This window comes from Halichoerus grypus, chromosome 10 (assembly GCF_964656455.1).
Source record: "Halichoerus grypus chromosome 10, mHalGry1.hap1.1, whole genome shotgun sequence".
NCBI lineage: Eukaryota > Metazoa > Chordata > Mammalia > Carnivora > Phocidae > Halichoerus > Halichoerus grypus.
In genome coordinates this window covers 48,746,403-48,774,363 of record NC_135721.1, presented here as the reverse complement: position 1 = coordinate 48,774,363, position 27,961 = coordinate 48,746,403, and the positions used below count along the sequence as shown (strand labels likewise).

Here is a 27,961-nt window from a genome sequence, read left to right as displayed (position 1 = left end):
ACTGTTGATGCCATTCAGGTCATCCACCCACTTCCTGCCTCAGTGCACTTGAACTGCAGAAAGACTTGGTGACACAGACAGACAAAAATATGGCCACCTACCATTTACTTCCCTGGCAGATAATCCAGTTTCACCATCTTTTATTGGATACAAAGTCATAAATTCTCTGATGCCCATGTGAGTCCTTTTAAATACATACACTCAGGTACATTCGGCGAAGGGCATCTATGGGTGACGTGGAGCAAAGTGCTGGGATGGTGACGCCTGGCGGGGGGGGGGGCAGAGAAGTGGGGCCAGGGAAGGCCCCCTGGGGGCTGGAGGTACAGGCACCACTTCAGAAACAAAACCAAAAAACGCTCTGCACCCCTCCGCCTGCTGTGCTTGGGGTGGGGGAAGCTACCCTCACAGCTCAGGCCCATTGCAGCCGGCTGTGCAGGGAAGGCAGGCCTGGGGGCCGGTTGAGGAGGTCCCCACTAGCAGTGCCCACGAGAGCCAAGCCTACTGGTGCCAGTCATGAGGCAAGCCTCAAGGTTGCCTCGGGCCTCTGCACTTGAATGCAAGACCCCGCCAGGGCAGAGTTGAAGCCAGGCTGCCCAAGGCCAAGCCCCCTGGAACTGTGCCAGCAACGGCAGACAAGGCTTGGGCTTGTGGCGGGGAAGCCTGCCTGATTGTCAGGGCAGTCTTGGGACTGGCGGGGGTCCCGGGGGGTTAGGGAAGGAGTAGGAGCTGGTTGCCCTGGTATTCCGGTCTTCACCCAATCCTAAACCTTATCCTCAGGCAAAAGCTGCAGATGAATACACTTGTCCAGGAATAAATACATACACACGATACACAGCAGTATATACAGAAATGCAGGCCTGGAACAAGGCTGGGCAAGAAAGCATGATCACCAGGGTTAAAGAGAGAAGTGCCAGGCCCCTGGAGGAGGGACTGATGGGCTGGACAGATCAGTTTGAGTTAACTCCTCTGGGCAGGGAGGCCCTGCCCCCACTCACCATCTCTGCCGTCTTCACCCCAAGCCCCCGAGGAATTGGGTCTTTGGCACCAGTAGTCCCTCTGGGAAGGTCTTCAGCCTAGCACCTTAGAGGGACTAGGGCCTGGGCCGCTTCCCACTCATGGCCCAAAGGACCAGGGCAATAGTCAGGACCCAACGGCAAAGGATGGAGCCAAACCTTGGAGCAGCAGGCCTTGGGAGGGAGGTGGCTTTTTGCTTTTGAAGCACTTCTTGAGGGGCTGGTTCAAACCGCTCTCACAGGACCAGGAAGTCCTGGGCTGCCTTGGTCCTTAGGTGGTTTCTTGGCCAGTGGAAAGCCATGGTTCTGGGCAGCACCCTTCCTCTCTCCCAGGGGTCAGATGTATACAGCATCTCCTTCGTTCCCTGCTAGGGCCATGGGGAAGCAGCCCAAAGCCTGATGAAGTGCTCAAGCTGAGTGTGCCAAGCCTCCCAGATGCTGGGTCCAGGCCGTATTGCAGGGAGAGGTGTAGGGACACCCGAGTGCTGGAGCCCATGGAGGCTCTACATGTGTCTGGGACCCCTAGAGCAGGGCCTGCTTCAATTTGCTCTCAGATATTCCTCTCCTTTGCATCTTACCTAGGTGTGAGATACAGAGGTGGAAGCTCCTTTGAGTGAGTGAAGGATAAGGTGCTTTAGGAATGGCCAGACCCTCCATCCCTGTTACCCATCCTCAGCCATGCTCTGTGGTTGCCAAAGAAGTGAACAAATGGAGCATCCCTGCAAATAAGCTCCCCATATAGTAGCAGGGCTCATCCCCCTGCGAGTCAAAAAATAGCTTCGAGTTGGGGGACAAGGGGCCCACACCCTACCACTTCTCGGCATGCATGAAGTCCAGCCTGTGTGAGTCTGTGAGCCCGTCAGCAGGGGCTGGGGCCGATGCCATATGTACTCCTACACATCCTTCACACACTCAGCTGGGAGTTACAAGGTGGGGACTTCCTGCCGGTGGGGGGTGGGGGTGGGCTGTTCACTCTTCTGCCCCCAGTGCTGGTGGTGCTCAGGGCTGTTGCACGAATGAATGACTGACTGAATGAATGACTGGGTGAATGAACCTACTCCTAGAACCAGTCCTTTCAGCACTGCCTTTCTCCCACTCTAGCTCACTGCCTGTGCACCCTGACCTCCTTTTCCAGGACTGATGCCAGACATTCCAGTGGGTACCCACCCAGGGAGAAATTGCCCAAAGTCTTGTGTTCAGGGATGGAAGCTTCCTGGGGCAAAAATCCCTCAGTAAGGCAGGCTCAGGCCAAGCAGGGCATCCCTTTGTGCTTTGTCCAGGAGATGGGGAGGGCAGCACCTCTGATCCTAGGGTCTCGAGCAGGAGCTATAAAGGGTACAGTTGGCAAGGCAAGACAGATGTACCCAGGGCACCCCCATATCCCTTCCAGGCCCCTGGAGGACAGAGAAAAGTTGTGCTTCTTCCTTCGACTCCTGGGGACAGGGCTGGGGAGGTGGGAGCCAGTGGGGCCAGCTGCTCTGGTGGTGGGGGGGGGGGTGCCACACAGCCAAGACTTTGTGCAGGACTGGATAGGGAGTTGCCAACAGGACACCCTTGGTATTTGGGGTCTTCAAAGGGCAAGGCCAGAAGGAGCTGGGACAGAGCTGGGTGTGGAGTTAGGGGAGCTGGATACTGAGCCTGTGGGGTCCCAGTCTGAAGGACTCATTACAGGGTAACCTGGGGCTGGGTCTTGATGTCCAAGCCAGGATGTAGCAGAAAGTTAGGTCCCTGGAAAGGGCTGAGAAACTACAGAGAAGTCCAGCCCCAGCCAGGACCAGCAGCCTAATGGTTAGGGCAGAGCTGGCCCCTGTATAGGAAAGAAGGAAACCCTAAGATGGATTGAGGTTAATGTTTGAAAGAACTTTCCAAGTGAATGTTAGCAGGACCCAAGGCCTCTACACCACTATGGGAGTTCTGAGAGGAGGAACTGCAGAGACCTGAGTCTTTGGAGCCTTAGTGCCAGAACCTGGTCTTACCAGAACTGTGCAAGAGTCAGTGAAAAACCTCCATCTGCATTCTGTGGTTTCTAAGCCAAGTGGCTCTGGCTCAGGCCCAGCACCGTGCCTAAGCAGAAGCACTCCACAGCCCGTGGGGCCCGTGAAGACTGAGGAGGGAGGCAAGTCTGATGAGGCTGCTCTTCCTCGTCTTTGGCTTCATGGGTGTGGTTCCCTACCAAGACCATGTCTTCAAGCAAGCTAGCCAGACAAGGAAGCAAACCAAATTCCCTCCTCCTGGCTTCCTCCAGGCCCCAGCACGGAAGGCGGACTCCCTGCCACCCACAGCACTGGGGACCCAGAGGCCATTAGATTGCTGCCCAAGCACCAGAAAGACATTTCTTGAGGACAGGAACTGCTGCTCACTGCTGCTAAGGTTTCCCAGAGCTAGGACCTTACCCCTCCAGAGGCTCGGGACTGGTGGACGGTATAGAAACATGCACCTTTTACCTCTGAATTTAGCTCTGGTGTGTCATGAGGGTATGTGGTGGCTGAGAGGAAGGGTCTTGTTTCTACAGCAATAAAAACTAGGTTTTCTCTACTTGGCAATTTACCCCCTTTGAGAATGGTGGTTTCAATATTCTGGGGAAAAGTTCTGGATGAATGTTTTGCCATTCCAAGCCCATTCCCACTACCTCGCTGCACCCCCGCCCCCCACTTTTGGCTGACCACATTCCCAGACCCATAGGCCTATCTGTGTTATCCCTGGGGAATGTGGACCGAGAGCCTAGGCAGGATGTCCGAAGGGGATGCCCCACAGAGGGCTGGACCAGGGCAGGAGGAAAAGAGTCCTCCTTGCCAAGTCTGAGCTGCTTTGGGGAGCCCCCTCTGGCTGGGGCCTAGCAGAGGCCCCTGACCGGGAGGCTGGGCCTCAGGAAGGGGGGGGCCTGCCCCAGTAGCCTGAGCAACCGAGGAGCCACTCCGTGGTTACTGCAGGTCCTGAGGGCGATGACACCAGGTGCTGGTGGTGACTCAGCTCCTTGCTGGCGGTGCCCAGAAGGATGCTCCAGTGGGGGGGTGAAGTGGGGGTCGGGGGGCAGCTTCTCTCCAAGCCCCTGCCCTGAAGAGGCAGTGCCCAGGGTCAGGCCTGTTGCTCCACGGTCCCAGGAGGAGGACAGGAAACTCAGCCCTTCCCTGAAAGCCAGGGATAACACTAGGCCTCCGAAGGTCTAGTCCAAATCAGGGTCCCTCTGGAGGTCCAAAGAGAGTGCCCTGGTGTGGGGCTGGCAGGGGCCCTGCCGCCCCCCGCCCGGGTTAGCAGCCGCCGTCCACCTTGATGTGCAGGATCTTAGAGAAGCCGGGCCTCCGTCGTAGGGCCTGTAGACCGAACCCTGGGTTAGTTCCCCTCAGGGTCAGGCAAGTGGGGCCCTCCCGTTACACACCCAGGTCACCAACTCCAGCCTAGGGATGTCACCTAGGGTCTTGGGTGGCCTAAGAGCCAATTCCTCACCTGGAGTTTTGTCACCATGTCCTCAAACAGCTTCTGGGCCTCGGGGCTGCTGGGCTCTTTGAAATAATCAGCAATCCCAATCTGGACCACAATGGACTTGAGGTTCCGGCAAATGCCTGAGAAAAGGTGGGTAATAAGATGATGGCTCATGTTTGGCCTGGGCAATGGGACTGCTGCTTCTCCTATCACTACTTAATGAAACCAGAACCCTACAGAGAGATGGTCACGTGCCAGGCACTGGGCACCACGTAGAGGAGAGCAGGCCCGTGGCACCCAGAGGGTCAACCAGACGGGTTGGCGCTGGGGGAGGAGGGCAGGGTCATACAGCAGAGGTTGCAGTGGACTCTGGGAGGATGAGTGGGCAACAGCCAATTGTGCAGAGGCTCTAGGAGCTTCCCTGGCAGAGGGAACAGTTGTACCATGGCCTGGCCATCTGGAAATGAATTCAAGGACAGAGTGGCTGGGGTGAGGCTGATGGGTCTTCTCTAGAACATGGAGGAGGGGAGACAGGCAGCAAACAAGTTGGGAGCAGAGGACTTAAGGGACCAGATGTTGCCATGAAGTCAGTGAAGGAGGAAGAAAGTCAGGAGGCTGAGAGGGTTCTGGAGGTCATGATTTTGGAGGCTGAGCAGTTAGTTCTGGTGGTCAGTCCAAGGCCAGGCCATGAGGCTGAAGGGGAGGGAAGAAGAGGGTCCTGGAAACAATGAGATTGTCAAGGAATCTTCAGTGCTCAGGACTTAGGTGTGACCAGGGCCTCAGGAAGTGGGGGGGGGGGCCTGCCCCAGTAGCCTGAGAACCAAGGAGCCACTCCGTGGTTACTGCAGGTCCTGAGGGCGATGACACCAGGTGCTGGTGGTGACTCAGCTCCTTGCTGGCTGTGCCCAGAAGGATGCTCCAGTGGGGGGATGGAGCGGGGGCCGGAGACAGCTTCCTGAAGGAGTGTGAGCAGCCCCAGCTGGGTGCCCATGTCCTCAATGAAGGTGGAAGAATGGTCAGGAGTGGGGCAGGTGGCTAGGGGTTGGTGGGGTCAGAGGAGGCATGTTAAGAGTCTACAGTAGCACGGAGAGAGGGGTCTTCACCCTGAGAATGGTCCTGGCGGGGCTCACATACATTATCTCATTTAACCCTCCCACCCATTCCAGAACGTCCGCTTAGAAGATGGGGATACAGAAGCCAGAGAAGTAGAATAACGCCCAGTCACACAGCTAATAAGCAGTAGAGCCAAAATTGAGACCTAGATCAGTCCAGCTCCAGGACCTGTATTCCTAACCCGTCTGTTCTGCCCCTGCCCTTGGCCAGAGGCTCACGTGGAACAGGTCATATCTCATATGTCCCATGGGGGTTGAGCATAGGGCAATAAAGATCTGTGGAACCGAACCATTTGGACCAGTGCTAGCAGGCCTCGAATGCCACGCTGGCCTCAGAAGACCCTGGTGGCGAGGCTAGGATTAGCACCCTGGTCAGTCTGTCCCCCCGCCCCCACCCCCACCCCCGCTGGTGCTTGCTGACGAGGAGCAACAGGGAATTGCATATGCTACCTGCTGACAAGACACGGTAAGAGGGGGGACAGTGGACACCCCCTCCCCCGGCCGCATTCCCATTGCTCACTGTTGAAATGCAGCAGGGCCTTGGGGGTGACGGGGGTGGCCGTGAGCACCAACATCTCCAGTCCCTTCAGGCCTTCCCGGCAGACCTCAGCTGCCACCTCCTGGGTGATCTCCGACACATGGTCCAGCTCCAGGACCTGCAGCCGCATGCAGTTTCTTGCTAGGAAGAGGAGGAAGAGGGGAGGTCCTGCTGACAAACTCCCCAGGTCGCCTCCGGCCCGGTGCCTCTGTGCTCCTGCCACCACCCAGGCCGCAGCCCCAAGCCCCTCCAGGATTCCGGTGTCGCACCCACGCCTGCTTCCCACCACCCTCCGCCCCAGTCCCAAGGAAAGACTCACCAAGTGACGCCAGGCCCTGCACCCCACAGCCAGCACCCCCAACCCCCAGGGCCCGAAGGTGCGGCCAACAGCGACCAATCATCTGCAGGCAGCGGTTACTGAAGCGCGTGGGCTGCTGGCTGGAGAATGGGGCAGAGAGAGGGCTGTCAAGGAAGCTTCTGGTTGCACGGCACCCCGAGCCTGCTCCTCTTTCATGCCCCTTGCTCAGGCTGGGGCCCCACCAACCACCCAGCTGCTCAAGTTAGAAACCTGGGATAATCCCTGACCCTTCCTTACCTCCTGCCGAGACCTACAGATTCTGATTCCTGAGTAACTTCAAAGCACAGTTCACACCACCATCCATATTCATGTGGATTCATCTAGTCTCTCTGCCAATTCATCCGGCACGCTGCTGACAGCGAGCCACTCGTTCTATGTTCTCTCACTCAGTCATTCAACAAATGGGCCTCGAGTGTCTACTAGAGCCAAGAATAACCGAGCTGGGCCCTGGGGATACAGTGGTGACAGTATAGACGTGGTCCGTGCCCTCAACGAGGGGGGCGGGGGAGGACACAGAACATAACCAGTCTGATGTGATCCTGTCTTTAAGATCAGAAATACTGCAAAGGCTTCCCGAGCACTCCTAGGTAAAATGTAAAAATCTAACCCCCTTATGCAAGACCTTCCTAACCTTGCCCCCACCTTCCTGTCCACACTCATTGCTCCGCCCTGCCCACCACTCACACCAACCCGGCCATTTCCCTGAACACCTCGTTCCTCAACATTCGCCCAGGCAGTGGGTTCCCTGGTGTCTGCCACGCACCTGGTACCAGGGATATGGGAACGGACATTCACAGCCCCGACCTGGAGAACTGCGAGTACCACGGAGACTCAGAGAGAGATTATTGCAAAACAAACTACAGCAGGGGTCGAGCCGAGGCACCACAGGAATGGGGGCAGGGGAGCAGGGACGGATTCCTCCAGGGGGCAGGGAAGGACATGGGATGCCCCGAGAGGAGCTGTCGTGCGGAGAGAGGGCTTGGAGGACAGAGTGCAGGGACAAAGAAGTCTGGTTTGAGGAACACCAAGTCGTGAATGAATGATCTGGATTCTCCGACAACCAGCTCTTTTGTGTATGCTACATCGACCTCCCTGAACGGCCTTTCATGTGCCAAGCGAACGTGGCTATTTCTAACTAGTGTTGACGGAACACTTATATATACTCTTTATAGACACATCTCATCTGAGCCAGCTACGGTCCCACTAAGGCTGAAAGATCTCGAATATCACCTTCACTTTGCAGTAGAGAAACTGAGGCATGACTGGATTGCCCTCCGTCACACTGCCAGTGAGCCAGGATGTCACCCCAGCCCTGATTTTGAAGCTCTGCTCCCAACAGCTAAATACACAGACTGATGAATGTGAATCTGTCTCCCCAGCCAGCTTTTGGAATGGCCCAGATCTGCTCAGTCCTCAGCCAGCCCCGGCTCAACCCCCGGCCCCTCCCAACCCCTGCTGGGGCTCACCAAGGGTGAAGTGGCGCCACCTGGAGGGAGACAATCTCTCTGCAGCCTGCGCCCAGGGCCCAAATGACCTCATGGCCCACGGGGTCTGTGGCGCTCCTGTTGAAAAGACAGAGCTGGGACCGCCCACCCTGGTGGCTTCTGCTCCCTGCCCCTGGACCAGAGGACTCTCGGGTCCCCTTGCCTGAAAGCCCTGGGGGAAGAGTATGCAGACCCCAGGGACCCGCTCGGCCAGAGGTCCGGAGGGTGTGGACTACCTGTAGGTGACGGCCTGCAGGGCGCGGCAGTAGCAGCTGGCCAGCCAGAGGGAGCGGTCAGTGAGGATGTTGGGACAGTGGGAGATGCGCAGGATCAGCAGATTCCCCCCCGCCGCCTTCAACAGGGACTCCAGCCCCGCCTCCAGGCAGCCCCTGGGGATGGCCAAGAGGTCAGGGCACCGCTTGTGGCCACTCCTTCCCCGGGGAAGCACCGCCCCCCCAAAACTCCAGGTGTGCACGCAGTAACGCCCCCCCTGCCCACCCACCACCGCCTCACCGGGTGCTCCGCGCGTACTCTTCCTTGCTCTCCTTCTTGCCCCGCTGCCGGGGCTTCAAGTTCTGCAGGGTCAGCGAGTGCGCCTGGGTGCACCACTGAGCCAGCATGGCCAGGAACTGCAGGGAGAGAGGGGTTGCCTGCCGATGAAGGGGCCCGAGCTTGGCTGGCTGGAGGGAGAACCCATGAGAGCATTTGGGGGAGTGAGGCTGAAGCTAGGGTGTTGGAAGGGTCGCAAGGGCCAGACCTCGAGGGCCCAGATTCTGCTGGGAGAAAGGTGGGTTCACAGCAGGGGCGGTGGGCGGGGACAGGCACCTTGGAACAGACGCGGGCGTTCTCGAGCAGCACCCGTGTCCAGACCGCGGGGTGGCGAGCCACGAAGCGCCAGTCCCGGCAGACCTCAGCCGCGTGCAGCAGCGTGCGCGTGTCCAGGTAGGTGAAGATGCAGAACAGGGCGGCTCGCATCTTGAGGATCTCCGGGCTGATGACCTCGTTGGAGCGGGAGGGGCTGCCCCTCTCCGCTCGCCGACCCCGCCCACTGCCTCCCTCAGGGCGGGCTGCACGGTACCAGAGGGTCAGAGATCAGTGTGGAGGGTCAAAGGCCAATGTGGGGGTGTGGGTGGGGAGGTGGGGTGGGGTAGGAGCTACAGAAGGGACAAGCATGAAAGACCCATGCTGGGGGACTGGTGACTTGGGAGGAAGGCAAGGGGCCTCTGCTTCCCCCTCCTCTGCACACCCCATCTCTAATTATACACATTAGGAAAAGGTGTGGCTTCCTCAAGTAAACTGTCTTTTTAAGATCATACATCCTCACATTGTCCAAACTCAGCCCCTAGGCAAAGCAACTGAGTCAAGTCTAGGAAAGGCAAGGGTTTGGAGGGTGAGGGTACAGATGGACAGAAACCCAGCCTCTGTGAACAGAAGGCCAGGGCGAGGCTGCCCAGAACGGTCACTCAAGAGCAGCCATGCACCCGACCTGAGCCCTCTAACCTCCTGACCCTGACCCACCCACATATGCACATGGCCTTGTGCATATATAAAAGGGGGCTCTCCCTGCTGTTCCAGGGACTTCAGTCTGCAGTTAACACTCAGCTACTCTCCCGTAAATGTCAACAACGAGCCATGTGAATGGACCCCCTGAGATGTGGCATCCTTGTGCAGTCTCCAACATGAGCACCCCTGTGCTGCTGCACTGCTCTGTCTCATGAGTTCCCTGCCCAGGCTCCCAGGGCACTTGTAGGAGAGTTTGTCATCCTCATTGCAGGAAGTCTGGGACAAGGGGAAACACGTGCAGGAGCCCAAGAGATCTACTGCCTCTGCCCTGTGTCCCCTTAGAGGGCCCAGTGCCAAAGAAAGACTGGCCCCTCTGGCCTACCCTTCCAGGACTCACCTGAGAGCCGGCAGCTGCTCAGTGGCCCAGCCAGAGCAGGCCCAGGACGGGGGGCATCTGAGGGGCCCTCAGCCTCTGACTCCGTGGTTCGGGAGCCCACGTCCGAGACATCACCCTCCTCCCCCTCCGTGCTGTGTCGGCGGGGTCTGCGCTGCCAGTTCTGGATGGCCTGGCGCCGCAGGCCTGAGCTGCGAGGGGCCTGGGTACGCTCCGAGCCGCCGTTGGCAGCCTGGGCCCGTGTGCCCAAGCCCCCAGGGCCACTGTCCTCGGGGGCCCCCTCTTCTGGCCGGGGTAGCTCCAGACTGTCACTGTCATAGCAGCCTGAGCTCTGGGATGCAGCGGGGACACGGCTGGAGGCCCTGGGGTGGGGTGGACCAGACGGTGAGGAGTGAGGGGCACAAGGTCTGCCCAAAGTCTCCATGCCACTCCTACCGAGGGCAACCCCCCCCGCCCTACTTTCCAAGAGCCCCCTTCCAAGAGTGTGGAAAGGCAGACGGAGGTGACCCGAGGAGTATGGGGAAAGGAGAAGGAGCCAAGGCCCCAGATGGGCCAGCCATCCAGGGGGCCGGTGGATCTTTCCAGGGTGAGGGTGGGCTGTGTGGGACGGGCCAGGCCCGAGGCTTACCCTGTGCTGGGAGAGGAGCCATGCCTCGACACGGCGTATGTGCTAGGCATGGCCGGGCCCGCGTGGTGTTCTCGCTGTGGGCCCCCAGAGCGGGAGGGAAAGGCGGGGGGTGGGGGGGGAGCAGAGGAGGTAAGAGGATGAGAAGGAGCAGGAGAAACAGGGCACAAGATGGAGAGAAGAGAGGAGGGAGAGGAGAGAGAAGGAAAAAAGTTGGGAAAGATGGACAAATAGACAGACAGACAGCCCAGAAAGGCAGGCTCACCACCCCCCTCCCCACACCCACCCAGCACCCCAGACCCCGGCTTGTGGCTCCTGGGCTCTCAATTGGGCAGAGAAGGGCCCCCGAGCACCAGGGCGGCTGGATCGCACCTCACTGGCTCACAGCCTCAGGGGACCTTCTGCCCAATCGGAGGGGCACCCCTGTTCCTGGACCCCTCCTTCAGGCCCGGAGTCTGCTCGTGGGGAAGAGCCCAAGAAGGGAAGCATGGAGCATAACAGGGGGACACCAGGCCGTGTGCACGGTGGGACTGGAGGGGGCAGGTGGGCGCTCACCATTCTGCCGGGGCCCCGGGTACCGGGCCCAGCACCACTTCCTCCCCCTCCGCGGCCCAGGCTGGCGCTCGGGGTGCTGCCACAGCTGCTGCTGATGACCTGCAGCTGCCGCTCGGCGCGGTCCGCACGCTCCAGCAGCTCCTCGATGAACTGCTGCAGCCGCAGCTTGGCGCTGGCCTCCCGCGCCGCCGTCTCCTTCAGGAACTGGTCGATCTGCACCACCTCCCTGGGCCCCGAGCAGTCTCTCAGCCCCGTGCCTCGGCCTGGCTGCCCACCCACCCTCTGGAGGAGACCCCGAGCGGGAGGGAGAGACACGGGCACAGCTGCCCGCGCTGTCTGCTCACGCGGCTGCCCGCCGATGTACAGGCCCGGACACAAGCCCCCCCCCCACAAGGCACACACAGAAATGCAACCGTACACCCACCCCGAGTCACACACTCATGCCCCACTGACCCAACCCCGACGCTCCTGCCAGGCGCCCCTACTCCCCACGGAAACACTCTGTCACACACAGTCACACTCAGAGCCGCCTCCTCCGTCCGGATACACTCTTGGGCACACAGCCACACACACTCACGTACACGTGCTCCTGTCATGTTCACTTGCAGGCATACACGCAGTGTGAGCCAGGTACAGTCCCTCTCACACATTCCAACACACACACACTTTCAGAAACATTCTCAGATGCAGAAGCCTCGGGCAAGTACACACAGCACACTTCAGAGTCACTTGAGCATTTACTCCCAAGTGTATTCACATTCAACATTCACTGAGCACCTTCCAGGTGTCAGGCACTGTTCTAGGTATTTAGGGATACCGCTGTGGACAGACTGAGAAGAGCTCCTGCCCCCATGGGGCTTATATCACAATGAGGGGTAGATAAATACCATCCATATATTTCACCATTCTACATTTAAAGACCAGGGAAATAGGAAGCCAGCAAAGAACACTGAGAAGGGGCAGACAAAAAGGAGAGTGTCCTGGAAGCCAAGTGAAGAAAGTGTTTCAGGGATCAGCTGTGTCAAATGCTGCTGATAGGCTGAGGTGTTGATGAGTGGGCCTCGGCGACATGAAGATCGTTGGTGACGCGGGGGACAGTGGTGGTGGTGGACATCTATCTGATTAGAGGGGATTCAAGAGAGAAAGTGGAGAAGGAAATTGGAGACAAGGAGTTGTTCAAGGAGTTGTTCTGGAAGGAGAGAAAAGGGGCAGTAGCCCAAGGGGGCACTGGGGTTACGGTGGATGGGAGAAACGACCTCCTGTTTGGTCGCTTTCAGGAATGATACAGTTCGGGCACCTGGGTGGCTCAGTTGTTAAGCGTCTGCCTTCTGCTCAGGTCAGGGTCCTGGGATCGAGCCCCACATCGGGCTCCCTGCTCAGCGGGAAGCCTGCTTCTCCCTCTCCCACTCCCCCTGCTTGTGTTCCCTCTCTCGCTGTGTCTCTGTCAAACAAATAAATAAAATCTTAAAAAAAAAAAAAAAAAGGAATGATACAGCTGACAAGGAAAATCTGATGATGGCAAAGGGAGAGAGCAGAATTGTGCCACGTCTTTGAGTAGGCAAAAGAGAAGAGGATCTTCTGCCACAATGCAGGGGCTGGCCTTGGCTAGGGACATAGAAAAGGAAGAGAAAGAGTTTTAACGGGCAGGCATGCGGGCATACTTGCATGTCCTCACAGTCCCAAACACATACGGTCATGACGCTCTTGGCCCCACACACACCACCGTCACATGCTTGTGGCCACAGATGCCACAGTACAAAGCCACGGCCACACAGACACACACACTCAAGGTGGGGGAAGCGGCAGCGACACACAGGGTCACTCAATCGGGAACATTCACCGGCACACCCGCCCACAGGGCCCTGCGGGCCACTCACTGCTGCTTGCGGCTCAGCTCCTGTTCCTTGTGCACCAGGTCCTGCTTGAGCGACGCCAGCAGCTCCACGCTCACGTCCACCTGGCGCGAGAGCTCGGACGCCCGCTCCTCCAGCTCCTCCTTCTCGCGCCCTAGCCGCGCGCTCTCCTGCCGCGCCGTCTCCAGCTCGGCCGCCTTGCGCTCCAGCTCGGCCTGCAGCCGACCCACCTGGCCCGCGATCTTCTGCTCCACCTCCTCGCTCAGCCGCTCCAGCCGCCGGTCCACCTCCAGCTTCTCCAGCGCGCGGATCTTGAGGCGCGCCAGGCCCTCCTCGTAAGCCACATCGGCGGGCGAGGGGGACGCGGGCGAGGCGGAGGCGGGCCCGGGGCCCGGCCCGGGCGGCGGCGTCGAGCACGCCGAGGAGGCCACGGACTTGCGGGCGAACAGCTCCCCCAGCGGGATCTCGATCTCGCGCAGCGCGTAGCGCGCGGCGGCGGCGGCGGCGGCGGGCACGAGGCCCGGCTCGGCCAGCTCCTCGCACGGCAGGCTGGCGGGCACCAGGTCGCCGGCGAAGTGGGCGAGGGGCGCGTGGTGGTGATGGTGGTGCAGCAGGTGCGGCGCGGCGGGCGACGGCCCGGCTGCCTGCTCCTTGCCCTGGAAGGACGTGCTCTCGAAGACCTCGCGCCGGGCGCCGGGCACGGCCAGCAGGGCGGCGGGCTCGGGCGTCAGCGGGAAGCCCGAGGCGGCGGCGGCGGCGGCGGCGGCGGCCGCGGCGCCGTCGCAGATGCTGTTGGTCTTGGAGAGGATGTAGAGCGTCTCGTACGTGTGGCTGTACTCCAGGTGAGCACGCAGCGACGACAGGCTCCGGAAGCGCTTGTGCTCCCCGCAGCGGGGGCAGCGGTACGGCAGGTCCAGCGAGGCCATGGCCCCGCCGCCCCCGCGGCGCCCGGGCTCCACCGCGGCCGCCCCCGCCGGTCAGCCGGGCGCGCTCATGGGGGGCCGCGGGCGAGCCCCCCTGCGCGGTCAGGAAGGCTCAGGGCGCCGGCGGCCAGGGGCGAGGAGGCTGGAAGAGAGGGAGTAAGCCTTAGGAGGGTGGTCTCCCCCACGCGTGAGGAAACTGACTTCCCCAGGAAACACGCGCCCATAATGGAGGGGCGAGGGAATCCCAATGGCTTGACCTCCCAGAGGGGGCTGGCCTGCTCTGGTACCTGCGGGAGGGCCTGTACATGGACGACAGTGAGAAAGAATGAGAATTCTTTAAGGGGGGGACAAAGGCATTCGTTATAATACTTCCAACCTATATTCCAACTAGACATAACCCAAGTGCCCATCACCAGTAGACTGGATGAATTGTGATATGTCCGTAGTGGAATTTTATCCAGCAATAAGGAAAGGAAGCACTGGGACATGCAACAACATGGATGAATCCACTCAATATTACGCTGCATAAAAGAAGCCAGAGCAGAGTGCACACTGTAGGATTCCATACATAGGGAGTCCAAGAACAGACGAAATTGGTCATGACAGAAGTCAGAATAGAGGTTACCCCCTGGAGACTATAAACTGAGAAGGGACAGGAGGGAACCTTATGTGATGCTGAAAATGTTCTAGATCTTGATATGAGTGGTGGTTATACATGTGAATACATATGTAAACAATCAAGCTATATACTTAAGGCTAGTGCACCATATGTATTTGGCTGTATCTTACATCTGAAAAAAATCCTTAAAGGAAGATGCTTATTTCCATATCATGCAAACCATACCCATCAGACAGGCTGGACTGTTGGTACCATGTTGCAGTGACTGAGTTGTCACCTCACCTGACGATACCTGTGTGTGTGTCACTGTTTATTCCTGTCCTGCTTCTGTACCCTCCCATCACTGCCACTCTAGGCAGATAGGTCCTTTTTTGGAGTCCTTTGCTAGGTCGGTCTCCAAAAAGCGCCCTGCCCTGCCCTTTGTTCCAAGGGCCACCATATTTGTCCTCTTCAGGCCCATTCTAGCACAAACCACCACCCTTCCTGACATCCTACCCCCGGTCACCCTCAACTCCCACTGCCCCTCCTCCCTCATCTCTGGCTTCTGGTCACACCTCCTCTGCCTCGTGGAATCTCTACCCCATTCATCACTACCCTCCTCCTCCTAACTGCCAGCCACCCTCCGCTGTCACTGTGCTCCTCTGGGTCACAGACCACCTGCTTATCAATCCAGTTGTCGTCAAGGATCTTCATCCACTTGGTCCCTTGGCTGATACTGCTGACCACTCCATCTTCCCAGGCTGCCATGAAGCCGCCCGTTTGGGTTCTCCAACCTCCTCTTCCTACTGCCTTCTGAATCTTCCTGATGAGAGGTCCACCTTCACACCCTCTTTGCATCTGCCCTCTCCCCGGCAGTCTGGTTTGCTCCCACATGTTCACTCCCAGCTTTAAGCCGTTGACTCTCAGCTCTGCCTCCCCATCCTGACCTGCTCTGGAGTTTCCTTTGCCTTCAGGCATTTCCACATGGAGGTATGGGTGACTATTTGTTCCCTTTACCAGCCCAGCACCCAGTCCTTCTCCTGGTAAAATCACTCTGCTTTGACCTTGGGGATCCATTCTTCCTTCCCCACTTTCTCAGTCCACATGGCCTGAGTGGGGGTTGATGGTCCACCCCGGCTCCAGGGGTAAGAAAGTGATATAGATCTGGCCAAACAGAGTCCCGGGATGGGCAGAGATCGCCCAAGTTGAGTCCGTGAGGCATTCCTCCTTCCAGGACTTCTCTGAACCACTGGGGAAAAGCATCCTCTTTGGGCTCAGGTTTCTAAGCTAATGAGGAAGGCTAGAGCTGCAAGGGCTATCTTTGCCTCTCTGGGGAGGAACCTCCTGGGAATGAAGCCAACACAGAGAAGCAGAACTGATATGGAGACAGAGATTTCTCACAGACACTGTTTGAGATCCTGGTCGGTTGGGTGAACCAATTTGTTCCCTTCATTGCTTAAGCCATTTGGAGTTGGGTCTGTGGTACCTGCACTAGAAAAAAGTCCTAACCCAGAAATTAGAATAAGAAATGGACTTTTTAAAAGGAATAGACCCTAAGGAGGAATAAGCTGAACTAAGAGGGGAAGTAAGATGGTACCACCTCCCCCCTCAGAAGCTGGTGACCCCTGCTACCCAGCAGCAAAGCAGCCGATGAAACTCTCCCCCGGTCTCTGGAGCTCAGATGATGTTCCTACCTGGAACTTTAGGGGGCCTGTAGAAAAATGTCACCATGTTGGGGTGTGGTCTTTCCCATGGTCTCAGTAAGGCCCAACAAGAAAGAGACACACTCCGGCTGAAAGGGGCACCTCTGAAAGCAGAGAGGAAGAAAATGCTGCTTGGCTTAGAGAGGCGCTTTCTGCCTGAGGCCAGTAATCCAATATGGCTGAGAGTCAGATAATTAAGAGCCAGTTCTCTGCTTCTAGCTAAAGTCAGCTCAAGCAAAGACAGGGAGGCTGGAAACACAGAGAGAGACAAACCTGGGCCCTGACAGGCTCTTGACTCCTCAGGCCCTTCAGGAACCCCTCCTGCTGTGCCCTCCCAGCTCGACAGAAGCTTTCACCAAAACAGCCTTCCACTGGGGTGCAGCTTGAGTGGGAAGGGGCAATGAACTCTGCCTCCCGCCCTAGATGAAGGGTTTGCATTGCCCTGCGGCAGAGGCCTAGCCAGAAGCAACAGAACCGTGCGCTCCTGGGATGGGCAGAGCACCAAGGGCTGTTGCTAAGAGACAACCCCTGCTCCTCCCCGAACACTATCACCAGGGACTTGATTCAAGAATTACAACTTCCAGTGAGGTCTCTAGTTTGGTTAATGGCTCTGGGGACAACTGAACGTAAATTGACTGAAAGCTTCCTAATGATTAAGGGGATTGTATTGCCAGAAAAACCGACAAACCTAGAAAACAAAGGCCAGGGATTACTCAGCTCCTAATGTTCCCCACCCCTTAAACTTGCACCAGTGGGAGGTGAGCCCCCAGTGCCCCTTTTCTGCGTGGCACAGAGCATGAAGGACAAGGGAGGCTCTTGGAAATGGCAGAACCAAAGCAGCCAAAAACAGGAGTCAGGGAACCCCGTCCTCACCAACTGGTCAAGCATGTGGACCACATATGGGTCTGTGACCACTGACTGTTTTTCCTCATCTCCCCTCTTCAGCTGGGAGGGTTTTGTACTTTCAGCTAGCCGATCCTTCCTCCATCATAGTCTGGCCATAAGCTGAAAGACCATGAGGGGCTAGCTCAGTACCCTGCCAAAGAGACAGCCCATCACCAAGATCTTGAATTGGGGCTGGACATGCTAAGTGGATGAGCAGCTGGAACATCTCCTTCTGGAGATGGGACAAGTGTATTTTAAGTTTTGTGAGGGACAGTTGTGTTAGGATAAACAGAAACATTTTAAAAATTGTACAAGGAGCAGGATCTGTGTAGATCTTGTTCAGAGGTGGGATGCAGTAGACATTTATTCTTTTTTGCTGTTCAGCTCCAGTCCCCCTTTGTGGCTAGACTCTGTTTTCCTTTGAAGAACCATTCCCCCCACTTTGGGTTGGGCTCAGACGGGAGTGCCTATAACCTTAGCCTGTTCATCAGTCACAGCGATCATTCGTCCTGGGCACGTTTCCTACTCCAGGCCGAAACAGCCACTCCCAGGACCTGGGCCCAGCTGGTAGAAGGTGAGCCTGGGCCTCCTTGTGGCCATTTCTGTCCTCCTCCATGGGCCTTACTGAGACCATGGGAGAGGCCACACCCCAACATGGTGACATTTTTCTACAGGCCCCCTAAAGAACACAAAGACTCCTGATGACCTCCCTTGAGCATCCAGATCCAGATGTGCCTGAAACTTTAATCCAGGACTTGTCACTTGTGAGAGGCAGCAAATTCTTTTTGTAGCCCAAGTCGTTTGACTCGGGTGCCAGTCACTAGTAATGAAACTCTAGACTAACACAATGACCCCCGGTGTCAAAAAGCAATCTTGGACTTCCCCTCACCCACTCCCCAGGATCCATCCCTGTTTCCTTCAATGGTGCCACTGTCCTCCCAGTCACACCACACCACCGGCCATCCTGACTTTGCTGTCTGCTCACCATCAAGACCTGTTGATTTTTTTCTTCAGCGGCTCTCTTCTCCTGCTCTGTGCTCCTTCTCCCACCCAGACAGCTGGCCCAGGCTTCAGCTCGGGGCCCTCTTCTGTCCCCTGTTAGGCACCAGGCTCCTCGGTCTACAGACAACTCCTGTTCACGCTCTTTCAGTGGCTCCCAGCATCTACCAACTGCAGCCAAACTCAGCTTCACCTTTGGCCTCACTGTACTCTTGCCAAGTTGAGAGTAAAAAGTGTCCTGGCTGTTTTACTGGCCTTTCTCTGATTACTATAGCTGGATATATTTTTTACACATTTAGCAGTCGTTTACATTTCTTTGGTGACTTTGCCTATGCACTATTTTGCTCATTTTTATACTGAACATTCATATTTTCTTATTGACTTTCAAAGGCTTTTCCTAATATTGATCCCTTGTCATTTATATACTACAAATGGTTTTCTCCAGTGTGTTGATTGGCTTGTTTACGGTCTTTACTGGTATAATAAAGCTGATAATTTGCTTCAGTAAAAATCTTTAGGATTTCTGATTTTGTTATCATGCTTAGTAAGTCCAGCCCTACCTGAAGACTATATAAACAGTTATATATGTATTCTTTTTGTACCTTGCGATTACCTTTTTTTAAAAGTCTAGAACAATTTTTTAAATTAAGGGCCTTAAACAAATAACCATAACACCATAAAGTGACAGTGACTTGGTAGCATGCAAATACTTCAAGCTGTATGGTTTCCTTTTATACGGTGGAGTTTTAAAGTCCAAAATTTTTGGTATGCATGGTGAGACAAGGATTTAAAAAAACACAACTTTTTGTTATGGACATTTTCACACATATTCAAAAATACAATATGATGCTAAACTCCTATGTACACATCATCCAACTTCAACAGTGACCAACTTACGACAATTCTGTTTCATCTGTACACCTGCCGCCCTGCCTTGCACTTCCCCCACCCCCACCACTGGATAATTTTGAGCAAATCCAAAATTTTATATTATTTTACCCAAAAAGTACTTTAATACCTATAAGAAAGGACTTAAATTTCTTTTTAAAAAAATACTTAGTCACTATTTTAACATCACCATCATTTAGGTATATTAAAACCAAAAAGTAGCCTCAAGAGGTAAATCCAGAAGACAGTTCTCTGAAAAGACCAACAAAAAACAGTCTTCTGGCAAATCTATTCAAAGTGCAAAAAAAAAAAAAAAAGAAAGAAAGAAAGAAAACAAATACATAACACTATGAATGAGAAAAGGGATACAACCACTCACAGAGATTTTTTTTTTAATTACTAAAATGTGACCAGGTACAACTCTTGGCCCAAATTTTTGAAAATCTGGATGAACTGAATATTTTTCTAGGAAAATGTGAATTATCAAAATTGACTCAAGAAGAAATGGAAAACCTGAATAGATTAATAACTATAGATAAAATTGAAGAAGTTGGCAAAGTGGCCAGAGATGTTATAAATAGAATTCAGCTCACACACACATAACTGTTCGGGAACTGTTCTGTAACGTCTGGTCAGCCTGGTATCAGGGCACCCGTGTGTACCTGCCCATTCCAACTAAGTGCTGGTCCCTTTTGTGGGGGCACTTTCAGGGCATCAGAACCGGCCAGCTTTTCCCCTCCCCTCTCCATAATACTTTTTTTTTTTAATTTTTTTATTGTTATGTTAATCCCCATACATTACATCATTAGTTTTAGATATAGTGTTCCATGATTCATTGTTTGTGCATAACACCCAGTGCTCCATGCAGAACGTGCCCTCCTCAATACCCATCACCAGGCTAACCCATCCTCCCACCCCCCCCATAATACTTCTGAAGCATCCTTTTCCTGCACAGCACCCTGCTAGCCAGGCTCTGAGAAAGAGGAAAGTCTGGGGGTGCAGGCCTGTGTGTAGATGTGCAAGGTAGAAGAAGGAAGGGGCTTCTCAGGTCCAGGTGGCTCTTCACCTGAGGCCAGCCTGCCCCACAGTTTCCCTCCATAGGCTGGAGCAGAGGAATGACTATGATTCATTCTTAGGAATATTTTTGCCTAGATGTATACACTTACTCCACATGAGCATAAGCGTTGCCCGAATGCAGGCAAGAAGGTGATAGAGGGAAGGGGAGGCAGAAGAGGAAGAAAAAGAAAAATAGAAGTGTTGCCTCTTCAAATTCGATCACAGTCCTGTATTATTAGTATCATGATAGAACAGTTGGTTATTTTCCTTTGCATTCTAGTCTCCCCAAATCAGCAACCTCTAAGACCAGCTTCCTTTTTCAGCCAGGACCTTCCCCCTTCTGAAATGCCTATCTCAAGTCTCCTTTCTTCTAAGTCCAGCTGAAGGTTTTCATTGGGTAGAAGGATTCTCCAGCTGAACCAGAGGTATTGGCTTTTTTTTTTTTTTTTAAGGTTTTCAGGTGTGTGAGTCTCATCTCCTCAAACAAGGCCAACCATCCCAAGATGTGTGTCTTCTCTGGCTCCTGTCTACTGTCACATTCTCATGGACTCTGCCAGAAACACAGAGAATCTTGCACTTACATGGCTTCCACTACCACATAGGCCCTGAGAATTCCTGCAGTGGACATTTGTATTTTTATCTGCTCGGCAAGCCTTCTTCACCTTCCGGTGATACAACATCTCATTCTTTCTCTGGTAAGCTGCCCCTCCCCACTCCCTGTTTCTGACAGGGCTGCATGACCCAAGCCTGGCCAATCCTGGTGCCCCCATCTCTTTGGCCACAATGAATGACCCCGGAAGGGACACATTCCTCAAGCTGAGCCAACAGAGTCCTTCCCTGGGAATGTAAGTGAAAGATTAAGGAGTCTCTTGTTCCTCTGGGATCACATGCTAGGATGATGAAGCTGTCTATGGCTTTGTGTAACCTCCATCTACCACATGGAGAAAGCCCATGCATGGTGGGGGAAAAATTATGGCAACAGAGTGAAGCTGAGCCAAGAGCTAGAAAGAGTCCTCACCACATTTTTGAGAACCCAGGTACGGTCATGTCCCCAACCCACGCATCCCCCTTCTTTCCAGTTATTTGAGTTGGTATACATCCCCTTTTGCATGAAGTAATTTGGGATTTCTGTCCCTTGTGATCAAAAGTCCTAACATTCTCGCAAATTGGTATTTCTAGCCTAGAATTCTCCCCTGAGCTTTATTAAAGCATAAATTCATTCATGTTCTATTTATTGAGTCCCTGCTCTGTGCCATGAACTGTATCACGTGCCATGCTGGGTGTGTTGAGGACACCCAGACCAACAAGATCCAGATCTTGCCTTCAAACAGCTTGTGGTCTCCTGGGACAGAGTGAGGTATTAGATGATACAGTTATGAAATTAATGCTATGTAAGAACATGGGATTCGACACTCAGCTTGAGGAATTGGGGGACTGGGGAACCCCCAGAGGTGGTAGCATCTAGGATGACTCTGGAAGAGCAAAGTAGAGTCAGGTGACGAAGTGTAATTATGAGGTTGGGGGAGGGGAAGAAAGGCATTCTGAGCACGGAGAACAGGATCCACAAAGACAAAAAAGCATGCCTCCCTCTGGGAACTAAAACGTAAGCTCTGTCCCAGTCACTGCTACTTTCCCAGCATTTCCAACACTGTGTGGCATGGGGTAGCTGCTCAGGTAAGTGTTTGTGGAATGAAGGAACGGCCAGGACTTAATCAGAGGTACAGTTGAGAGAACGGCCTACTGAGGGTCAAGGTCAGGAAGAAGGCTGTTGGAAGTAGAAACTGTTAGCCAAGGCAGTAGGAGCACAATGAGGAGAAGGATGGATATGGGAGCAGCATAGGAAGGAGAGTCGAGAAGGCTTGGTGACAGAATGATTGTGGCTGGTATTAAGTGGAGTGAGGATCAAACTCAGGTTTGGGTTTTGAGCATCTAAGTAAATGGGGCTGTGGTTCAGTTAGGAGGGAAAGTGAAGCAAGGCAAGTTTGGGGGAGAGATCAGTTTGGTTGTAGATTCCATGAGTTTGAGGTTCCAGTGGGCCCTGGAAGTAGAGACAGTCAGTACATAGTTTGTGACACGGAGTGAAAAATACAGTTTTGGCACCTTAAGCATAAAAGTGGATGAGTAGGATCAGGGAGAGGGTGCAGAGAAAGGAGAGCAGGGGAGAGGTGAATCCTCAGAGAGGTGGAAGAAGGAGAAGAACCAAGAAGTTCCTAAGAACCAGCAGAAGCAATGGCAATTGTGGTGGGAAACCTTTGGGAAGAGGGATGTCAAGGAGGGAAGGAGTGGGCCGTAGTGTAAACAACAGGAGTTGACACCACAAGTCAGAGAAGAGGAGCAAAGAATCCACTGGGGACTTCAGGGAGCCCCGCTTTGATGAGCCTGGCCGATGGGGTTGAGGGGAGAGTGAGGTAGAGACAGTGAGTGGACACAGGAAGCTCAACTGTGAAGTGGGAAGAGGCAGCGTGAGAGATTCCAAAAGGAGCTTTCAAGATGAGAGACACCTGCACATATTTAAATGCTTCTTAGAGATAACCTAATTCTAATCTATACCATCACTTCCGCTAGCTCGAGGCACACATAACCCAATGCCTTAGACCTGACATTTAGAGCAATTCTTTTTTTTTTTTTTTTTTTTTTTAAGTGCTCCTAACAAGCAGCCTGTAGAGAGGGAGAGGATGAAAAGGTTGATATTTTAATGTAGGTGGCTCAGAGCTTAATACGGCTAATAATGAACTCACAATACCACAATATTCACCTTCAAGCCTGCTTCTTTCTCCTGTTTCCCATCTTGACCAACATCTTCATTATCTACTCTGCACCTCGGATGCAACCCCCCAAGGCATCTCTGAATTCTCAAAGTCCCCCTCAGACCTCATCAATCACTAGTTTTTGTAATACTACCTTCTAAATATTTGATTCTATTTCCTCTAGTCCCTGCCCCAGACCATAATTACCCCCTTCTATCTGGTCTGCTGATATTATTGCTAACTGTAGTCTCTAACTCCGCCAGCTTTCAATTCTTCATGTTTTCTGCAAATACAGATCCAGTTTATCACTCTTCTCCTCAAATAAATCTCTGAGGGCAGGCCATTTTCAGGGAGGTAAAGTCCACTGTGCTTTGATTGCCTCCAAGGTGGGCCAGGACCCAACCACCACTCAGCCTTGCCAGCCTAGCGTTTGCATCTGCTTCCCATGTGCGTCCTTAATGGGCCCTGTGGGGCTTAGCTTCCCTGAGAAGTGCCATGTGCTGTCACACCCTTAAGTCTTGGCTCATGCTGGTCCCTCTTACTGGGACTCCCTTCTCCGAACGGTGAATTCTGCAGGCCCAGCTCAAATGCTAGCCATTCCACGAAGCCTTCTTCTACTCCCTCCTTCAGCTCAAATCACATCCCAGCATGAATCACTCCTTACCATAGCTCTTCACATATGGTAACAGGTGTCACATGCTGGATGGTCGTGGACCTGTTTGCACATCAGATCCCACCCTATGCAGACACTGGAGGGCAAGGACAATGCAAATGATTCACCCTCACACCTTCCTCCCACACAGAAGACATCAGTATAACATTCTTAGAGGAATCACACTGAATAATGGATGAACTGATTGATTTCATGTAGCCCAAGTGATTTCTACCACTCATTGTCGTGGAACTGGATGAATCTGGTTATAATTAAGTCAATCTAAGAATCACCTGGAATAACAAGTGCTTCCCTGGCTCTGCTTACTTCCCACCCACTGGGAAGTAAGAACCTGCTGTGTCTTCTTGACTCTGTCACTCTAGCAGAGCAACACGGTTTAGGGCTTCTCTGCTTCATTCTAGTTTATCCACCCAACAAAAAGATGTCAAACAGGGGCACCTGGGTGGCTCAGTCGGTTACGACTTGATTTTGGCACAGGTCATGATGTCAGGGTCGTGAGACCAAGCCCCTCTATGGGCTCCGCTCAGCGGGGAATCTGCTTGAGATTCTCTCCCTCTCCCTCTGCTGCTCCCCCTGCTTGTGCGCGCGCTCTCTCTCTCTCTCACAAATAAATAAATAAGATCTTAAAAAAAAAAAAAAAAGATGTCAAACACAAGGGCCATGCCAGCCACTGGAGACACAAAGATGAATAAGGCAGTCACACCCTCAAGATGCTTACAGTCTAATAATCTGAACGGTGAACGTTTACGTACCAATTATTCTGGTCAGATACCACGTTTCTCATTTAATCCTCATGACGGTGCTGCCATGTAGGTGGCATTGTCTCTATTTTAGCGGGAGGAAAGTGAGGCTCACAGTGGCCAAATCACTTGCCCAAGGCCAGGAAGTGACTGTAACAGACTGTTACTTTGATGGCGCCCTTGGAACCATGCCTCCCAGGATTCGTGCCCTTATGGGGTCCCCATCCATACTGACTCAGAGCTTGGCCGTGTGACTTGTTTTGGCCACGGGACATTAGCACGCCTGACACAGGCAGAAGCTTGGTAAGCAGTTGTACCAGAGGGCTTGTCCTCTTGGAATGCTTCCACTGGGGATCCAGCTGCCGTATAAGAAACAGGCTAAATTACTGACTGATTAGATGCCACATGTAGACAGACCCTGGAGGTTGAAAGGCCACCTTGACGTTCCTTTTCAGCCAGTCCCTCAACTGAGTGCTGCTGAGAGGTGCCATGTGAGCCCACAGCCACAGCCACAGTCATGACCAACCCACAGACCATGAAAAATAGTAAATCACTGTTGTCTTAAGCCCCTAAACTCTGGGGTGGTTTGTTACACACCAGTGAATGAGTGGATAGGCTAGGATTTGAACCAAGTACTACCTGACTGACTTCAAAACCCATGCTCTCAGTCTTAACATATGTTCCTTCCGATTGGGAGTAGAATGTCACACCAGCTCTACTCTCTGGCCCACAGTAGTGCTCAATAAATATTTGTTGAATGAATGAGTAAAGGGAGTGGTGGGCTTCCAGAGAGGCAGGAAAAGTCCAGGGAACTCAAAGGCAGGATGGTAATTACCTTTCAACAACTATCACCCCCTTCCAGCCACAAATATTCCAAAAACAAAAATATGCTAGGCATCCCTAAATCCAGAAACAAGTGTGTGGATATCACCAAACTTCCTCTCTGTCTCTCTCTTTCTCTATTAAATTCAGGTCAGGCAAAATTGAGAAGTTAGCAGAGTTTGGTTTTTGATGGTCATTCTCCCTGCCTCTCAGATCCTCCTCTACCTCTCACTTGGCCTTCTGGGACCAACAGCTCTTTCTCCCTCTTTGCATAAAAAACCACATGCAGGAAAGGAGCAGAGAAGGTGGAACTTACAGAAATGGGGGAGAAAGATTTGGATGTTAATAGATGGCTTTACAGGCAAAAGAAATGAAGCTCTAAGCTCAGTGCTTTCAGGAGACATCTACCAGCAGGTGGAGGAGGTGTTCTAAGGATGGGGAGACAGCTGGAAGTGTCCCTGTGGATGGAGAATAAAGGAATGCCCCCGACTCTCTAAATCCCTCCAAATCCCCCAAGAAGGAGGGGGTTCTGGCTCTCCACACCTGGGCTTGTGGTCACCACATGCGTACCTCCCAGAGCAGTCACTATAGCCTAGTGAAGACCCACAGGGGTCAATGCATCCAGTCCCCTGCTTCCTGGCAGCCCTGACTGCCTTTTCTGTTCTAAGCTCCCCTTCACTCTTGTACTCCTGCAAACGTGCACACACCTCCCAAGGTCACACACACATGGCCCCAGCACCTGGATCCCACAGCCAGAAAACCATCTGGGCCCCTCCTCACTGCACATTCGACCTAAGGAGAGAGCAGGCCCCACTCCTACTCACAGGCACTCCATGGCAAGTGCACACGGGCGCCGTGTCACACACACATGCAAAGCAATGCGGTGAGGAGCACACATCCAGATCACTGTGGACAGTCACCAACGGAGGCACTGGGAGATGAGGAGAGAGAAACATGCGTGCACACACATGCACACCTCCTGCTCGTCCAGACTATCACACGTGCACACCGGCACGCACACAGACACCCAAAGCCTCCCACCCTCAGACTCCCGCACAGGTGCCCAGCCAGGCCTCAACACCAAGCCCCTCCCCCACCCTTTTTCAGAAGCAGGTGGAGAGGGCTGGGTTTGAGGGCGCTCCCCTTCCTCCTCCCTCCCTCTGGCCCTGCTCTCTAAGGTCCAGAGTCCCAGGGGGGTCTGGAGCCCGCCCCCGCCCCCCAACCTGGCTCGGGGAGCGACTGGCGAGAAGGGGGCGGGGGATGGGAAGCTTGGTCTCAAAACGTTCTGATTTTAATTCCTTAAATTAACCCCTTCCTTGCCTCTGGCCTGGCCTGCCCAGAATCCCTCCCGGTCCGGCAGTGTCGTGGGCCTCCCGAGGGCTGTGGGGGAGAAGCAAGAGGAGGGGGCAGCGGCTGGGGTCCTCCCTGCCTTCTCTCTCCAGGAGCGGTCCCGCAGCGCGCCCATGACTCTGCCCTTACCTCCTCCACCCCGCGGCGAGGCCAGGCCCCGCAGCCCTCGGCTGGGGGTGCACAGGCAGCCCCCGCGTGCCGGGTCCAGATGCAGGGCCGCCCTGGGGCCTCGGATCTCGTTCCCCTCCGCAGCCTCGGGTGGCAGCCGCGGCTTGCGCCCCCGCCTCCCTCTCGGGGCGGGGGCGGCCGAGCCTCCCAGCCAGTCGCAGCGGGAGGGGCACACAAACCGGGTGGGGGAAGGATGGAGGAGGAGGAGGGAGGAGGAGGGGGCTCGCGGCCCGAGGAAAGGAAGAGAAGGGGGAGGGAGGCAGCGAGGAGGTGGGGCGGAGCCGGCCCCTCCTTCGGGGCGGGCTCTCCTGCGAGCTGGGGAGCGGCAGATGCCGCCAGAAGCGGCTGCGCCGGGACCCCACGTTTTCCGCTGAAGGTGGCTTTGATGGGGGAGGGGTCCGCGGCGCCGCCCTGGGGGTGCAGGGACCGCTGGGCCGCGCTCCTCCTGGGTCCGGGTCTTCCAGACTCCCGGCACCGCCCAGTGCACTCTCCCTGCCCCAGGCACCTCTTCTGCCCACCTTTAATTCAAATGTCTCCGCCCTAGCCCTACCACCCTGGCTGGGCCTGCTTCCACTCAGGGCACATCCCGGGGGCGTGGGGGGGGGCGGTTCTGTGGGTCAGGAAGAGGGTGGGGGCGCTGCACTGCTCCTGGGATATGCGCCACGGTCACTAAGCAGCCTCGTGGGCCGCGCCCTAGGTTGTGCACTCAGCGACCTCCAGCCAGATGCTTGGTCTCCGCCGAGATTGCTTGAGTCAATCCCCTCTGGGCATCCCTAGGGAACCAGGAAAGCTGCGAGTGGTTGCTTTCTCAGGACCCAATTTTGCCCTTGAGGATACCATCGAGGAGAACTTGTCCCCATCACAAATCCCATCCCGGACCTAGAGAGGGAGAAAAGAGGCAGAGAGACAGTGGCCTGCGGCTTTGGTTCCTTCCCACCCACGCCACCCCCCACCCCCATCCCCACCCCCCACCACACCCCGACTCCCACCTCCCAACCCCCCCACCCCGCCTTGAACTTGGTTAGGAGAGAAGCCTAGCTCCCTAGGACTTGAGCATCTAGAGGGCCCTTGACTTAAGGCCTATCCAGCCACTGAAGCAGGAACAATCTAGCTGTCCGAGGCTTGGAGGAAGTTCACAGGGCTGCAGTGGGCCCTGAGAAATCAGACATGGTGTTAGGGCTATCAAGCCCAGGGCTGAGCTGGGCTTTGGAGGAGGAAAAGGGGAGATGGAATTTCAGGCTGTGGGTAGTACTTGGGCAAAGGCACAGAGATGAGCTTGGGCAGGGCCTGACCACCAAGGCTATGAGGGGCAGTCTGGCTGCCACAGCACAGAAATCCAACATAACCCGAGGATTCTCCAATAAATGAAGCTGACAGGGACTTTTCTTGACCCCATTCTCCTACGGCAAAGGCATTGAACATTTAATATCAGAAAAGATAATTTGTAGACTTGTCTGGTGGCTTTGGGGGACAGGCAAATTTAATAAGGACTGAGGCGGGCACCTGGGTGGCTCAGTTGGTTAAGCGACTGCCTTCGGCTCAGGTCATGATCCC

At 54.8% G+C, this 27,961-nt stretch overlaps 1 protein-coding gene across 1 annotated transcript; it reads right to left on the bottom strand.

The window, feature by feature from the left end:
- Positions 1-123: 123 nt before the first annotated feature.
- Positions 124-26,599, bottom strand: FBXO41 (F-box protein 41). The gene is made up of 13 exons (XM_036077915.2): positions 26,369-26,599; positions 12,880-13,920; positions 11,003-11,228; positions 10,451-10,524; positions 9,826-10,184; positions 8,751-8,992; positions 8,439-8,554; positions 8,162-8,314; positions 7,908-8,003; positions 6,403-6,521; positions 6,066-6,224; positions 4,458-4,573; positions 124-4,324 (listed from the first exon to the last, which is right to left on the bottom strand). The coding sequence occupies exons 2-13, from the start codon at positions 13,779-13,781 to the stop codon at positions 4,262-4,264; spliced, it is 2,625 nt and encodes an 874-aa protein (XP_035933808.1). The 5' UTR covers positions 13,782-13,920; positions 26,369-26,599; the 3' UTR covers positions 124-4,261.
- Between the last annotated feature and the right edge of the window lie 1,362 nt (positions 26,600-27,961).

Coding starts and splice junctions, on each gene's coding strand:
- FBXO41 (XM_036077915.2), bottom strand. CDS start 13,781: ATGGCCTCGCTGGACCTGCCGTACCGCTGCCCCCGCTGCGGGGAGCAC. Junction 10,185..10,450: donor GGCTCCTCTCCCAGCACAGG/GTAAGCCTCGGG, acceptor ACCCCACCCCAG/GGCCTCCAGCCGTGTCCCCG. Junction 4,325..4,457: donor ACATGGTGACAAAACTCCAG/GTGAGGAATTGG, acceptor TTCGGTCTACAG/GCCCTACGACGGAGGCCCGG.